Here is a 15324-nt window from a genome sequence, read left to right as displayed (position 1 = left end):
AAAGCTAAAAGAGGGTTGCTAGATTTGGGTGAAAACATTTTAGGGGGTTCATTTAATTTGTTGGGGATTAGAAGTCCATGCGGGGTAGAAATGGGAGACAGTATCGTGGGAGAATATGATGCAGGAGGTATTACTATGATGGGGGATTTATCAATATATGGGGAACAAACACAGGAGAAGTTTATAAGCTAAATAAAAATAAACACCCTAGAAAGGGGGGTCTGAGCTGGTAACCCTGAGTAACGATAGTTACAATCTAAGTCAGTCGAGTGAACCATCCCTTCACCTTGTTTTGTTATAACATCTTTGGTCTGACAGATGTTTAAGTGACAACCAGAATGCATTGTATGATGTCAACAAACATGGCGCCACACATAGCTGGCATATAGCTTAGCATTAGCTCATCATAATCAGTACAACCTTCCAAAAAGTATTTTACACACATCATATGTGTCCATTACAATCTATGCAAGAATCAGAATGCATGATTTGTCACCAGTACTTGAAAACGTGAATAAAACAGTAAATACATTATGCTCCATACATACATACGATGTGCTACAGTAGAAACGACAACACGATATACAGAACCTATAATAATAACGTAATAAGGCACTTACTTTGATAGGAATGCACACATGTCCAAAGTTATTATTAGTAAGGAAAACAACAATGAAGGCAATGCGGGCGCCAGCCAGGAAATGTGCCAGTGGGGAAAAGTTTGGGCAAGTTCTTTTCTGACTGGAGATGCGCAAATGTCTGCTTACTTGATCTGGGGAAACACTGGGGAAGTACTTAGGCTGTCCTCAAAGAGAGAAGTTTGTCTGGCTCAGTAAAGCCTCAAACATAAATTGTCCGCAACAGTGAAATGGGCTACTTCTATGTGAATTAATGAGGAGGCGGAACACACCTCAGTTCAGACTGTTGTTAGAAAATAAAACTTGTTAGAAAATAATTTGAAATTGACAAATTGAAACATAGCCTATAGATAATTAGCAGGCAGCATGCCTTTGTTTGAGGGCAGTGCAGGTTAACTGTCCTTCACATTTTGGAACAGTGAGTGCATTCTGACATCACGCGCATAAAAAACTCACGCTGGGGCGACCGTTAGAGATATTTCAAATTCACGTGTGAAAAGATTAAAGGACAATTGCACCTAAAATCTATATTTTGGTATTTGTGTCATTTGTCCATTGTTGATATAGTCCCAAAATGTTTTCCATGTCAGCAATCACGTTTTCAAGATATATAACTTTCAAAATACAAATATACATTTTGATCCTGCTGCTCTGATTGGATTGAGCGAAGCTGTCCACTTGCTTCATATTTCACCCGAAGCTGTCTCTTTCCACTTGCTTCATATTTCACCCGAAGCTGTCTCTGTCCACTTGCTTCATATTTCACCCGAAGCTGTCTCTGTCCACTTGCTTCAAATTTCACCCGATCATTTCTCATCGCATGTTTTGGTCTGATTATTTAGATTGCTGCTGCCTCCTGTTAGCCTGCTACTATGAAAAAAATCAATAGGCGAGGACGTTTGCTAGCAAATGATCAATGTGCATAATATCTAACATGTGAAGCGAGAGTAGGGAAAGAGTGACAGCAAACTTGTCTACTCGCTGTAAGTTTGAGGACAGGACACACATACACACAGACAAAGTCACCTCCACACACTGCTCCTAATCTGCAGCTTTTTTGGGTCTATAAACCTGCAGGGAGATAGGTATTTTGCCAATTTAGGCATAATAAAACACTTCATTTTTTTTTTTCTGATCAGGAGTATTAACTGTCAATTTATAGATAATATTAAGAATACGAGTATAGCCAGGTTGTCACACCCCTAATAACAACACAGTGGATAATTCTGATACGTAGGCTGAAGGGGAAGCCTGATAGTGGGTACATGGAGGCTGAGAAGCACAGCAGTTTTATTGTTAACTGACTACAGTCCCAACACCATGGTGTATCTTTAATTAAAGGTACTGTCAGTTTCAGTGTGTTTAAATTGATAGGAACAACAGAGGGGGAGAAAGGGAGAGAGGTGGGGAGAGGGAGAAAGAGAAACAGAGAAATGAAAAAACAGGCTTCTCAATCCATTCTCAATCTAGTTAACGTTTAATGTCTCAGAAAACATAGTGTTTTTTCTGCCTTGCACAATTATTTTATTGGTATATTTTTGTAGTTTAATTAATTCCTGCTCTATCAAGTCCACTCACACATCTGTGAGAATATGCATCCATCTGAAATATATATTTTTTATGATTTAAGCACGGTATTTCAGATCAGCTCCCTCAATCCTAAACATTATGGTTAAAAAACGCTAAATTGACTTTAGATCATAGTCTAGGAGCAACTTCATCCAGCTCCTGTTCCTCCCTCCGTAGGGCTTATCTTGGAAGTGGTTGGGAGGGTAATTGGCGGGAAGGGTTGCCATGGTGATAGAGTTGGATCCTCCCCCCTCTCCCTCCACTCACACCTCAGAATCATCTTCAGTCTCCCAACTCCTACCTAATCAACACTTTACCACTGTTTTATCATTGCCTTTTCCCTTAGAAAACTGAAGTGTTCAGTGGGGTCCAGAATTATTGGATTCCTTGATAAAGATGAGCAAAAAAGACTGTGCTGTATAGAATAAATAATGCAAATACTGAGCTACAGTATATTGTATGCTCCAATTATATTATTTTATATGAATACAATTGCTCAGAGAAAGGGATTTTGTTTAACTAGTAATAAAACAAAATAAAAAAGATAGGGGTCAAAATGATTGGATCCCCTGTTTTCAATACGCACCCTCCCCTTGCTAGGATAACGACACTGAGCCTTTTGCGTTCTTCTTTCGAAGGCCAAACCCACCATTGGTGGGCGTGGCCAAAGACCTCTATTTTAATGTCATCTGACCATAGCACCTCCTGGAGTTTGCTAAATTAGATTGGAACCGGTGCTATGGTCAGATGACTTGAAAATAGAAATCTTTGGCCACGCACACCAATGGTGGGTTTGCACAGATAGAGATGCACACAGTTCAGAAAGGGATTAGATCACACAGTAATAACACCCTACTCTCTCTCTGTACTCCATGTGTCTGCAGCAATAAAGACCCATTCATAGTTCATGGCCCTTCAGCAAGCTAAAGTGCTCTCCTCTCCAGAACATTAGCGGTGTGGTGTACTAACCTATAACTGGGAATGTATAGCATGGAGATCACATAATAATAATAATATGCCATTTAGCAGATGCTTTTATCCAAAGCGACTTACAGTCATGCGTGCATACATTTTTTTTTGTGTATGGGTGGTCCCGGGGATCGAACCCACTACCTTGGCGTTACAAGCGCCGTGCTCTACCAGCTGAGCTACAGAGGACCTCAGCTGGGTCAACAATAATGGAGACAGTCTCACTGTGAGGTTGAATGAATACCACTGCCTTCTTGGAGTTGTGTGGGCGTGCATGCGTGTGTAGTATAGCGTGTAAGGGACTCATTGGTCTCTCTGGTGAGTAAATGTATGGCCCATGTCTTCTACATGTCTTTAGATTTAACTTATACTGTACATGATTATATATATATATATATATATATTATAGATAAGGTTGTATGGAATAGCCTAGAATATATAAAGAACAAAGAGAATGGATGTACTGTACATGTATGTCAAGAGTGATTGGAGTTGTGATGTACATGTATGTCATGTCAAGACTGTTTCGGAGTTGTGAAGTGGTCATGTCAAGAGTTAAGCGTTAGGATTTGTTGGTTGTGTTGAATGATCATCAGAGTCTCTATAACGTTATGGTGTGTTCCTGTTCTTCTCCTCAGGGGGCTAAACTGCCCATGTCCATCATTATCGTGGGAGTGGGACAGGCTGAGTTTGACGGTAAGTAGCTACATCTCACTTACAGTTTACAATACCCGTTCTTGAAGTTTTTTATACCAATATATGTCAAAGAAAAAGATACTACCCGGTATTATTGCTCAATACTCACATTGGCTCTACACCAAGTGCTGGACCTGAAACTTTACCTAAATTTGTTTAAAGTTAATGTTTAAACTTTAACCTAGTATTTAATGTTTCAAATATAACCTAGTATTGAATGTTTAAACTCTACCAAGATCTGCAGATATATTATTTAATATATGAGGCTGATTGTTAGAGTGCCCAATTGATACAGTCAGACAACTAATCAGTAATCTGCACTCCGTCCACATTCTCATGATCACCATTAACCTGGCCTGAAAGCTATACTGAACAAAAATATAAACGCAACATGTAAAGTAATGGTCCCATGTTTCATGAGATGAAATAAAAGATCCCAGAAATGTTCCATATACACAAAAAGCTTATTTCTCTCAAAATGTGTGCACACATTTCTTTACATCCCTGTTAGTGAGCATTTCTCCTTTGCCAAGAAAATCTATCCACCTGACAGGTGTGGCATATCAAGAAGTTGATTAAACAATGATCATTACACAGGTGCACCTTGTGCTGGGGACAATAAAAGGCCACTCTAAAATGTGCAGTTTTGTCACACAACACAATGCCACAGATGTCTCAAGTTTTGAGGGAGTGTGCAATTGGCATGTTGACTGCAGGAATGTCCACCAGAGCTATTGCCAGAGAATGTAATGTTTATTTCTCTACCATAAGCCGCCTCCAACGTCGTTTTAGAGAATGTGGCAGTACGTCCAACTGGCCTCACAACCGCAGACCACGTGTAACCAGGCCAGCCCAGGACCTCCACATCCGGCTTCTTCAGCTGCGGGACAGCCAACTGGACAGCTAATGAAACTGAGGAGTATTTCTGTCTGAAATAAAGCCCTTTTGTAGGGAAAAACTCATTCTGATTGGCTGGGCCTGGCTCGCCAGTGGGTGGGCCTGGCTCCTCCCAGGCCCACCCATGGCTGTGCCCCTGCCCAGTCATGTGAAATCCATAGATTAGGGCCTAATTTATTTATTTCAATTGACTGATTTCCTTATATGGACTTAATCTCAGTAAAACCATTGAAATTGTTGCATGTTGCATTTATATTTTTGTTCAGTATAATTTATTGAGAGCGATTCAATTTAAACAATTCACACACAGCAGCGAGGTACTTAGGCTGTAGCCGCTACTCGCTCTCACTTCTAGCAATTAGTTAGACGAATGGCCTGCAAGACAATTAGCAACTCACTTGTTTCAGTAGAGGAGAGAGCGAGAGAGTACACGTGTGCATACTGTACGTGCTGTGCATGCATGTGTGTGTGTGGATGAGAGCAGAGAAGTATGGTGTTGAGGAGTTTTAATGTAATGTAGTTTGAAGTAATCAGGGCTAATGGCTGGGTTCATCCTGGTTCTGATGAGTTCCACGTAGAGTTCTAAATAACAAGCTGATGATTATTAGAAATTATAAACTGTGTGGTTCGAGCCCTGAATGCTGATTGGCTGAAAGCCGTGTCATATCAGACCTTATACCACAAGTATGACCAAAAAGTACTTGTTACTGTTTTAATTACGTTGGTATCCAGTTTATAATAGCAATAAGGCACCTCAGGGTTTTGTGGTATATATAATTAAAACCATCAATATGAATATATTCCTTTGACTCTCTGTTAATTATCGTGAAAAGAACAGCACTTAGCCGTGGTATATTGGCCATATACCACACCCCCTTGTGCCTTATTGCTTAATTCTATAATAGCAGAGTATATTAGAACTGAGATAGGTCATCTCAACCTTAATGTGGTTCCTGTAGGAGGTAGAATCTGAAGAGCTTAAGAAAATGTTGGTGGTTTGCCAGTAGGAAAGAGAAAAAAAGACAGTGAATAAAAAGACAAATGAATAAACATTAACACATCAAATTAAATCACTTTTTATTTGTCACATGCGCCGAATACAACAGGTGTAAACCTTACTGTCACGTTCGTTGATGAACGGGTCAGACCAAGGCGCAGCGTGATATGCATACATGTTTATTTGAACCGAATAAACACAACGACAAAACAACAAACTAAATGAAACGTGAAGTCCAAGGTAGACACAAACAACATACCTTTCACGGAACAAGATCCCACAACCCACTAGTGCCAATAGGCTGCCTAAGTATGGTCCCCAATCAGAGACAACGAGCGACAGCTGCCTCTGATTGGGAACCACACCGGCCAACATAGATCTAGAAAACCTAGATCACAAACATAGACAATCACACCCTGGCTCAACAAATAAGAGTCCCCAGAGTCAGGGCGTGACTGTACCCCCCCCCCCCCCCCCCCCTCCCCAAAGGTGCGGACTCCGACCACACAATATAAACATAATAGGGTAGGGGCCGGGTGGGAATTCCGCCTTGGAGGCGGATCCGGCTCAGGGCGTGACGACCTCTCACTCTTTGCCTCCCTGTTGCGCCCCTGGTCTGGTCTAGACCTCAGCGCGTTGCTTCCCCTCTCCTTCCTCCCACTATACTCCAATCCCTGTCTGGACCCTGGTGTGGGAGACCCCGAACCTGGAGAGGGGCTGACGTCTGGGTCTGGACTGGAGCCGCTGACCGGAGCTGGACCGGGCACCGGTGGAGCGGACTGCTCAGGCTCCGGACTGGAGCCGCTGACCGGAGCTGGACTGGACCCCGGTGAAGCGGATTGCTCTGGCTCCGGAGTGGAGCAGCAGACCGGAGCTGAACTGGGCACCGGTGGAACAGGCACGGGCCGTGCCGGACTGGACACACGCACCACTGGCTTGGTGCGAGGAGCAGGAACAGGCCGGACCGGGCTGGCGACGCGCACCACTGGCTTGGTGCGAGGGGCAGGAACAGGCCGGGCCGGGCTGGCGACGCGCACCACTGGCTTGGTGCGAGGAACAGGAACAGGCCGGACCGGGCTGGCGACGCGCACCACTGGTTTGGTGCGAGGGGCAGGAACAGGCCGGGCCGGGCTGGCGACGTGCACCACTGGGTTGGTGCGAGGGGGAGGAACAGGCCGGGCCGGGCTGGCGACGCGCACCACTGGCTTGGTGCGAGGGGCAGGAACAGGCCGGACCGGGCTGGCGACGCGCACCACTGGCTTGGTGCGAGGGGCAGGAACAGGCTGGGACGGGCTGGCAATGTGCACCACTGGCTTGGTGCGAGGGACAGGAACAGGCCCGACCGGGCTGGCGACGCGCACCACTGGTTTGGTGCGAGGGGAAGGAACAGGCCGGGCCGGGCTGGCGACGCGCACCACTGGGTTGGCGGCTCCACTCCGGAGCCAGAGCAGTCCGATCCACCGTCGTCGGGTCCAGTTCCGGTCAGCGGTTCCAGTCCAGACCCAGACGTCAGCCCCTCTCCAGGTTCGGGGTCTCCCACACCAGGGTCCAGACAGGGCGTGGTACTTCGTGGGAGGAAGGAGAAAGGAAACAGCGCGCCAAGGTCCAGACCAGACCAGGGGCGCAACGGGGAGGTGGAGAATAAGTGGATCCGCCTCCGAGGCGGAATGCCCACCCGGCCCCTACCCTGTTAGGTTTATGTGGCGCGGTCGGAGTCCGCACCTTTGGGGGGGGGGGGACTGTCACGCCCTGACTCAGGGGACGGTTATTTGTTGAGTCAGGGTGTGTATATTTTGTGTTGTGTTTATTTCTATGTTTAGTTTCTAGATCGTTTAGATCTATGTTGGCCAGGGTGGTTCCCAATCAGAGGCAGCTGTAGCTCGTTGTCTCTGATTGGGGACCATACTTAGGCAGCCTTTTGGCACCAGTCAGTTGTGGGATCTTGTTCCATAAAGGTATGTTATTTGTCTACCTTGGACTTCACGTTTCGTTCGTTTGTTGTTTTGTCGTGTGTTCAGTACGGAAATAAATATGAATGCATATCACGCTGCGCCTTGGTCCTTCTCGTTAATGAACGATCGTGACACCAACCAAATGCTTCCTGTAGTTGTTGATCAGTCGCTCACGTCGCTGTGGAGGAATTTTGGCCCACTCTTCCATGCAGAACTGCTTTAACTCAGTGACGTGTGGGTTTTCAAACACGTGCCGTCATCATTACTTTGCACAAAAAGGGCTTCACAGGCAAGGATATTTTGCCTAAGAACACATAAGTTTGCATAAACTTAATGTAATTGTCAATAAAAGCCTTTGACTCTTATGGAATGCTTGTAATTATACTTTAGTATACCATAGTAACATCTGACAAAAATATCTCATAACACTGAAGCAGCGAACTTTGTGTAGACCAATACTTGTGTCATTCTCAAAACTTTTGACCACGACTGTACAGTATCTTTATGGTTCTGGGAGTCAATTACCTTATGTCAAGCCATGGAAATGTGTTAAGCATGATGAGTTTGCTGTTTGTGAAGAGAATTTTTAAAAATCTGTCAAGACACGAGGAGCGTGCAGGACAAGGACAGTTGGAGCGCACCTGATTGGTAGGGCTAAACATGAACAGTAATTGAAAATGGTGAAAAACATCTCCTACTATATTCCCATTACAGTGAGATGAGAAAAGTATGGTTAATATAGCTATTGTGTGATCCATTTTAGTCTGATTAATATTATAAGGCAAAATATTGTGGTTGCGCATCATTGCGATGCATCGTTCATTTTCATAAAATACGAACCTATAGCATTAATTATTCAAATCGACACAATTATGAAATCATGGCTGATAGTACATTTGTTGAAAGTAACGAGCATTACAGACCAGAACATGGATATAAGATAGATATTGTGCACTTCTCGCCAGCTGTTACTTCCGTCCGAAGGCTGTGTTACTCAAAGCCCACCGGCAGGTACAAAAGTAATGTTGCAGTAGTTCTGTTCTCGGTATATAATTTCAACTCATTTACCCTAGAAATAAAAGTTGCTAATGGTAGAGGACATACAGTGGGGAGAACAAGTATTTGATACACTGCCGATTTTGCAGGTTTTCCTACTTACAAAGCATTTAGAGGTTTATAATTTTTATCATAGGTACACTTCAACTGTGAGAGACGGAATCTAAAACAAAAATCCAGAAAATCACATTGTATGATTTTTAAGTAATTAATTTGCATTTTAATGCATGACATAAGTATTTGATACATCAGAAAAGCAGAACATAATATTTGGTACAGAAACCTTTGTTTGCAATTACAGAGATCATACGTTTCCTGTAGGTCTTGACCAGGTTTGCACACACTGCAGCAGGGATTTTGGCCCACTCCTCCATACAGACCTTCTCCAGATCCTTCAGGTTTTGGGGCTGTCGCTGGGCAATACGGACTTTCAGCTCCCTCCAAAGATTTTCTATTGGGTTCAGGTCTGGAGACTGGCTAGGCCACTCCAGGACCTTGAGATGCTTCTTACGGAGCCACTCCTTAGTTGCCCTGGCTGTGGGTTTTGGGTCGTTGTCATGCTGGAAGACCCAGCCACGACCCATCTTCAATGCTCTTACTGAGGGAAGGAGGTTGTTGGCCAAGATCTCGCGATACATGGCCCCATCCATCCTCCCCGCAATACGGTGCAGTCGTACTGTCCCCTTTGCAGAAAAGCATCCCCAAAGAATGATGTTTCCATCTCCATGCTTCACGGTTGGGATGGTGTTCTTGGGGTTGTACTCATCCTTCTTCTTCCTCCAAACACGGCAAGTGGAGTTTAGACCAAAAAGCTCTATTTTTGTCTCATCAGACCACATGACCTTCTCCCATTCCTCCTCTGGATCATCCAGATGGTCATTGGCAAACTTCAGACGGGCCTGGACATGCGCTGGCTTGAGCAGGGGGACCTTGCGTGCGCTGCAGGATTTTAATCCATGACGGCGTAGTGTGTTACTAATGGTTTTCTTTGAGACTGTGGTCCCAGCTCTCTTCAGGTCATTGACCAGGTCCTGCTGTGTAGTTCTGGGATGATCCCTCACCTTCCTCATGATCATTGATGCCCCACGAGGTGAGATCTTGCATGGAGCCCCAGACCGAGGGGGATTGACCGTCATCTTGAACTTCTTCCATTTTCTAATAATTGCGCCAACAGTTGTTGCCTTCTCACCAAGCTGCTTGCCTATTGTCCTGTAGCCCATCCCAGCCTTGTGCAGGTCTACAATTTTATCCCTGATGTCCTTACACAGCTCTCTGGTCTTGGCCATTGTGGAGAGGTTGGAGTCTGTTTGATTGAGTGTGTGGACAGGTATGTTTTATACAGGTAACGAGTTCAAACAGGTGCAGTTAATACAGGTAATGAGTGGAGAACAGGAGGGCTTCTTAAAGAAAAACTAACAGGTCTGTGAGAGCCGGAATTCTTACTGGTTGGTAGGTGATCAAATACTTACGTCATGCAATAAAATGCAAATGAATTACTTAAAAATCATACAATGTGATTTTCTGGATTTTTGTTTTAGATTCCGTCTCTCACAGTTGAAGTGTACCTATGATAGAAATTACAGACCTCTACATGCTTTGTAAGTAGGAAAACCTGCAAAACGGCAGTGTATCAAATACTTGTTCTCCCCACTGTATATAAGTTGTTTGTCATAAAATATGGTATCTCTAGCTCTATCGATCTCTGAGTAATTAGGAATAAAACTAAAAGTCTTACTTTCGTCCCAGTTCTCCCCTGTATTTGAAGTTTAAAAAAGCTGCTGAAGTTTCTAATTTCCACTTTGAAATTTCAGACTTGATTTTCCCATACGGAAAATGTATCAACCACTACAAAATTATAATCTACATAATAATAACACATTTTCTGTTGCTGCTGCATTATTTTCCTGCGGTAGCAATATGTCTCTAATTAAGATCCTACATCTGTACTAGGCACACAAACACACTTGAAAATGCACAAATTACAGAAATTATATTTCATCATGTTCATCACTGCTCTTGAAAACGAGATGTTCATTTCAATGAGACTAACCTTAATACATATTGGGTTCACAACAAATGTGTGCATGTACAGTTGAAGTCGGAAGTTTACATACACCTTAGCGAAATATATTTAATCCTAGTAAAAATTCCCTGTCTTAGGTCAGTTAGGATCACCACTTTATTTTAAGAATGTGAAATGTCAGAATAATAGTAGAGAGAATGATTTATTTAAGCTTTTATTACTTTCATCACATTCCCAGTGGGTCAGAAGTTTACATACACTCAATTAGTATTTGGTAGCATTGCCTTTAAATTGTTTAACTTGGATCAAACATTTTGAGTAGGCTTCCAAAAGCTTCCCACAATAAGTTGGGTGAATTTTGGCCCATTCCTCCTGACAGAGCTGGTGTAATTGAGTCAGGTTTGTAGGCTTCCTTGCTGGCACACGCTTTTTCAGTTCTGCCCACACATTTTCTATAGGATTGAGGTCAGGGCTTTGTGATGGCCACTCCAATACCTTGGCTTTGTTGTCCTTAAGCCATTTTGCCACAACTTTGGAAGTATGCTTATGGTCATTGTCCATTTGGAAGGCCCATTTGCTACCAAGCTTTAACTTCCTGACTGATGTCTTGAGATGTTGCTTCAATATATCCACATAATTTTCCTTCCTCATGATGCCATCTACAGTGAGGGAAAAAAGTATTTGATCCCCTGCTGATTTTGTACGTTTGCCCACTAACAAAGAAATGATCAGTCTATAATTTTAATGGTAGGTTTATTTGAACAGTGAGAGACAGAATAACAACAAAAAAATCCAGAAAAACGCATGTCAAAAATGTTATAAATTGATTGGCATTTTAATGAGGGAAATAAGTATTTGACCCCCTCTCAATAAGAAAGATTTCTGGCTCCCAGGTGTCTTTTATACAGGTAACGAGCTGAGATTAGGAGCACACTCTTAAAGGGAGTGCTCCTAATCTCAGTTTGTTACCTGTATAAAAGACACCTGTCCACAGAAGCAATCAATCAATCAGATTCCAAAATCTCCACCATGGCCAAGACCAAAGAGCTCTCCAAGGATGTCAGGGACAAGATTGTAGACCTACACAAGGCTGGAATGGGCTACAAGACCATCGGCAAGCAGCTTGGTGAGAAGGTGACAACAGTTTGGTGTGATTATTCGCAAATGGAAGAAACACAAAAGAACTGTCAATCTCCCTCGGCCTGGGGCTCCATGCAAGATCTCACCTCGTGGAGTTGCAATGATCATGAGAACGGTGAGGAATCAGCCCAGAACTACACAGGATGATCTTGTCAATGATCTCAAGGCAGCTGGGACCATAGTCACCAAGAAAACAATTGGTAACACACTACGCCATGAAGGACTGAAATCCTGCAGCGCCCGCAAGGTCCCCCTGCTCAAGAAAGCACACATACAGGCCCGTCTGAAGTTCGCCAATGAACATCTGAATGATTCAGAGGAGAACTGGGTGAAAGTGTTGTGGTCAGATGAGACCAAAATCGAGCTCTTTGGCAGCAACTCAACTCGCCGTGTTTGGAGGAGGAGGAATGCTGCCTATGACCCCAAGAACACCATCCCCACCGTCAAACATGGAGATGGAAACATTATGCTTTGCGGGTGTTTTTCTGCTAAGGGGACAGCACAACTTCACCGCATCAAAGGGACGATGGACGGGGCCATGTACCGTCAAATCTTGGGTGAGAACCTCCTTCCCTCAGCCAGGGCATTAAAAATGGGTCATGGATGGGTATTCCAGCATGACAATGACCCACAACACACAGCCAAGGCAACAAAGGAGTGGCTCAAGAAGAAGCACATTAAGGTCCTGGAGTGGCCTAGCCAGTCTCCAGACCTTAATCCCGTAGAAAATCTGTGGAGGGACCTGAAGGTTCGAGTTGCCAAACGTCAGGTTCGAAACCTTAATGACTTGGAGAAGATCTGCAAAGAGGAGTGGGACAATATCCCTCCTGAGATGTGTGCAAACCTGGTGGTCAACTACAAGAAACGTCTGACCTCTGTGATTGCCAACAAGGGTTTTGCCACCAAGTACTAAGTCATGTTTTGCAGAGGGGTCAAATACTTACTTCCCTCATTAAAATGCAAATCAATTTATAACATTTTTGACATGCGTTTTTCTGGTTTTTTTTGTTGTTATTCTGTCTCTCACTGTTCAAATAAACCTACCATTAAAATTATAGACTGATCATGTCTTTGTCAGTGGGCAAACGTACAAAATCAGCAGGGGATCAAATACTTTTTTCCCTCACTGTATTTTGTGACATGCACCAGTCCCTGCTGCAGCAAAGCACCCCCACAGCATGATGCTGCCACCCCCGTGCTTCACGGTTGCGATGGTGTTCTTCGGCTTGCAAGCGGCCCCCTTTTTCCTCCAAACATAACGATGGTCATTATAGCCAAACAGTTCTATTTTTGTTTCATCAGACCAGAGGACTTTTCTCCAAAAAGTAAGATCTTTGTCCCCATGTGCAGTTGCAAACCGTAGTCTGGCTTTTTTATGGCGGTTTTGCAGTGGCTTCTTCCTTGCTGAGCGGCCTTTCAGGTTATTTTGATATAGGACTCGTTTTACTGTGGATATAGATACTTTTGTACCTGTTTCCTCCAGCATCTTCACAAGGTCCTTTGCTGTTGTTCTGGGGTTGATTTGCACTTTTTGCAGCAAAGTACGTTCATCTCTAGGAGACAGAACGCGTCTCCTTCCAGAGCGGTATGACGGCTGCGTGGTCCCATGGTGTTTATACTTGCGTACTATTGTTTGTACAGATGAATATGGTACCTTCAGGCATTTGGAAATTGCTCCCAAGGATGAACCAGACTTGTGGAGGTCAAAACTATTTTTTCTGAGGTCTTGGCTGATTTCTGAAAAATCGCTTGTGTCATGCACAAAGTAGATGTCGTAACTGACTTGCCAAAACTATAGTTTCTTAACAAGAAATGTGTGGAGTGGTTGAAAAAAACAAGTTTTAATGACTCCAACCTAAGTGTATGTAAACTTCCGACTTCAACTGTACATGTTTGGTTTGTGTGATTTCTTTACCTTACAGCCATGGTGGAGTTGGATGGTGATGACATCAGAATTTCCTCCAGAGGGAAGCTTGCAGAGAGAGACATTGTCCAGGTCACTCACACACACACACACACACACACACACACAGTTCAGTAAGACAAACTGACCATGAACACAGCTATGAACAAACACATCGTACCTTGAGAAGTAGAAATGTCAGGGTTTACCCTGGGAGGTCTTTATCCAGAGTAAGGCATTGTACAAGGGGTTAAATAAATAGATGAATGGAAGGTCAAAGATTCTGCAGATTTTACATTGCTTTGTTCAATTTCAAGGAATTTCAAAACAGGAAGGTATACAGAGTAAAAATCATGGGAATGCTGGTTAACTGTTGTGTAAAAGAACAATAAGGCGAAGGCAGTACAATAGATTAATCTTATCAGTATTAATGATCATTTATAAAGAATGTATAAATATGTATAATGTCTTATTAATGAAAGTTATCATATAGTGTTATCCCAGGCTGCTTCTCAGTTCTTATAGTGTCTTTGCTCTCTCCCTGTCAGTTTGTCCCATTTAGAGACTACATGGACCGAACAGGGAACCACGTGTTGAGTATGGCCCGGCTAGCCAAGGATGTCCTGGCTGAGATCCCTGATCAGTTAATCTCCTATATGAAGAGTAGGGGCATCAAGCCCAACCCCGCACCGCCTCCCTACACACCCCCTGGACACACACACCACACACAAATCTGAGCCCACCACACAAACCTTTACACTGAGTACTGACGAGAGACAGAGTCAAAGATTTGCAGACCCTGGGAACTCTCTACTTCCTGATTGGAACGTTGGGACAGGAAGTGATGTAATAGGAAGTAGTTGAAGCAACAGGTGTTTGTGTCAGGACTCTCCCGGACAGGTGACTCTCTGGAGAAGACAACAGCATTTCTGTTCATTGTGATTATATATATTCTGTCTGTTTCTCTGAAGAAAGAGAGACGGCCATGGACAGACTATAGTACATTGCTGTACCGTACAAGGACTTGTCTTTTTATCAACATACACGGGCCAGTGACTGTTTATTCTTGTCTTGTTTGAGAGCAGGTGGGTGAAGGGGTCATGTGGGGTCATATTGTGGTTGAAACTTGTGCCTGTCTGTGATCTGGTTGTCTAACTGTAATGGGACAAGTGGAACCCTCATCTGAACTCTGATCTTTGACTTTTGACCTGGCTCACCATTGGTGTATTAGTGTGTGTGTGTTAAGGTGATGTTTTTTTAGATACTTTTCCATTCGTTTCTGTTTAGTTTTGGGCATCAGACACATCCTCATATTGATTTGTAGCTTTATTGTTTAAGGTTGGAAAAAAGAAAAGTGTATTCAACCTCTGAGTTTTCTTTTTTAGTCATTTTGTGTCTTTGCTTTTCATACTCCCATAAGTTGTAGACTCTTCTCTTGCTTTCTATTTTAAAGCATGTTCGTATAGGATGAAATTCCCCAGTTG

General features: G+C 43.5%; 1 protein-coding gene across 3 annotated transcripts in view; it reads left to right on the top strand.

The window, feature by feature from the left end:
* Positions 1-14577, top strand: part of LOC311133774 (copine-5) — a gene marked incomplete at both ends in the record, with an annotated part of 271494 nt that extends 256917 nt beyond the window's left edge. For all 3 annotated transcript variants that reach the window (XM_084167331.1, XM_084167329.1, XM_084167330.1), the window contains 3 exons: positions 3815-3872; positions 13860-13933; positions 14389-14577. In XM_084167331.1, the coding sequence (XP_084023457.1) occupies positions 3815-3872; positions 13860-13933; positions 14389-14577 (321 nt within the window). The remainder of the gene's footprint in view (positions 1-3814; positions 3873-13859; positions 13934-14388) is intronic.
* Positions 14578-15324: the final 747 nt, after the last annotated feature.

The sequence above is a fragment of the Coregonus lavaretus genome (genome assembly GCF_964263955.1).
Source record: "Coregonus lavaretus genome assembly, chromosome: 8".
Taxonomy (NCBI): domain Eukaryota; kingdom Metazoa; phylum Chordata; class Actinopteri; order Salmoniformes; family Salmonidae; genus Coregonus; species Coregonus lavaretus.
The sequence above is the reverse complement of the archived record's forward strand: the minus strand, read 5'-3'. Positions and strand labels throughout refer to the sequence as shown.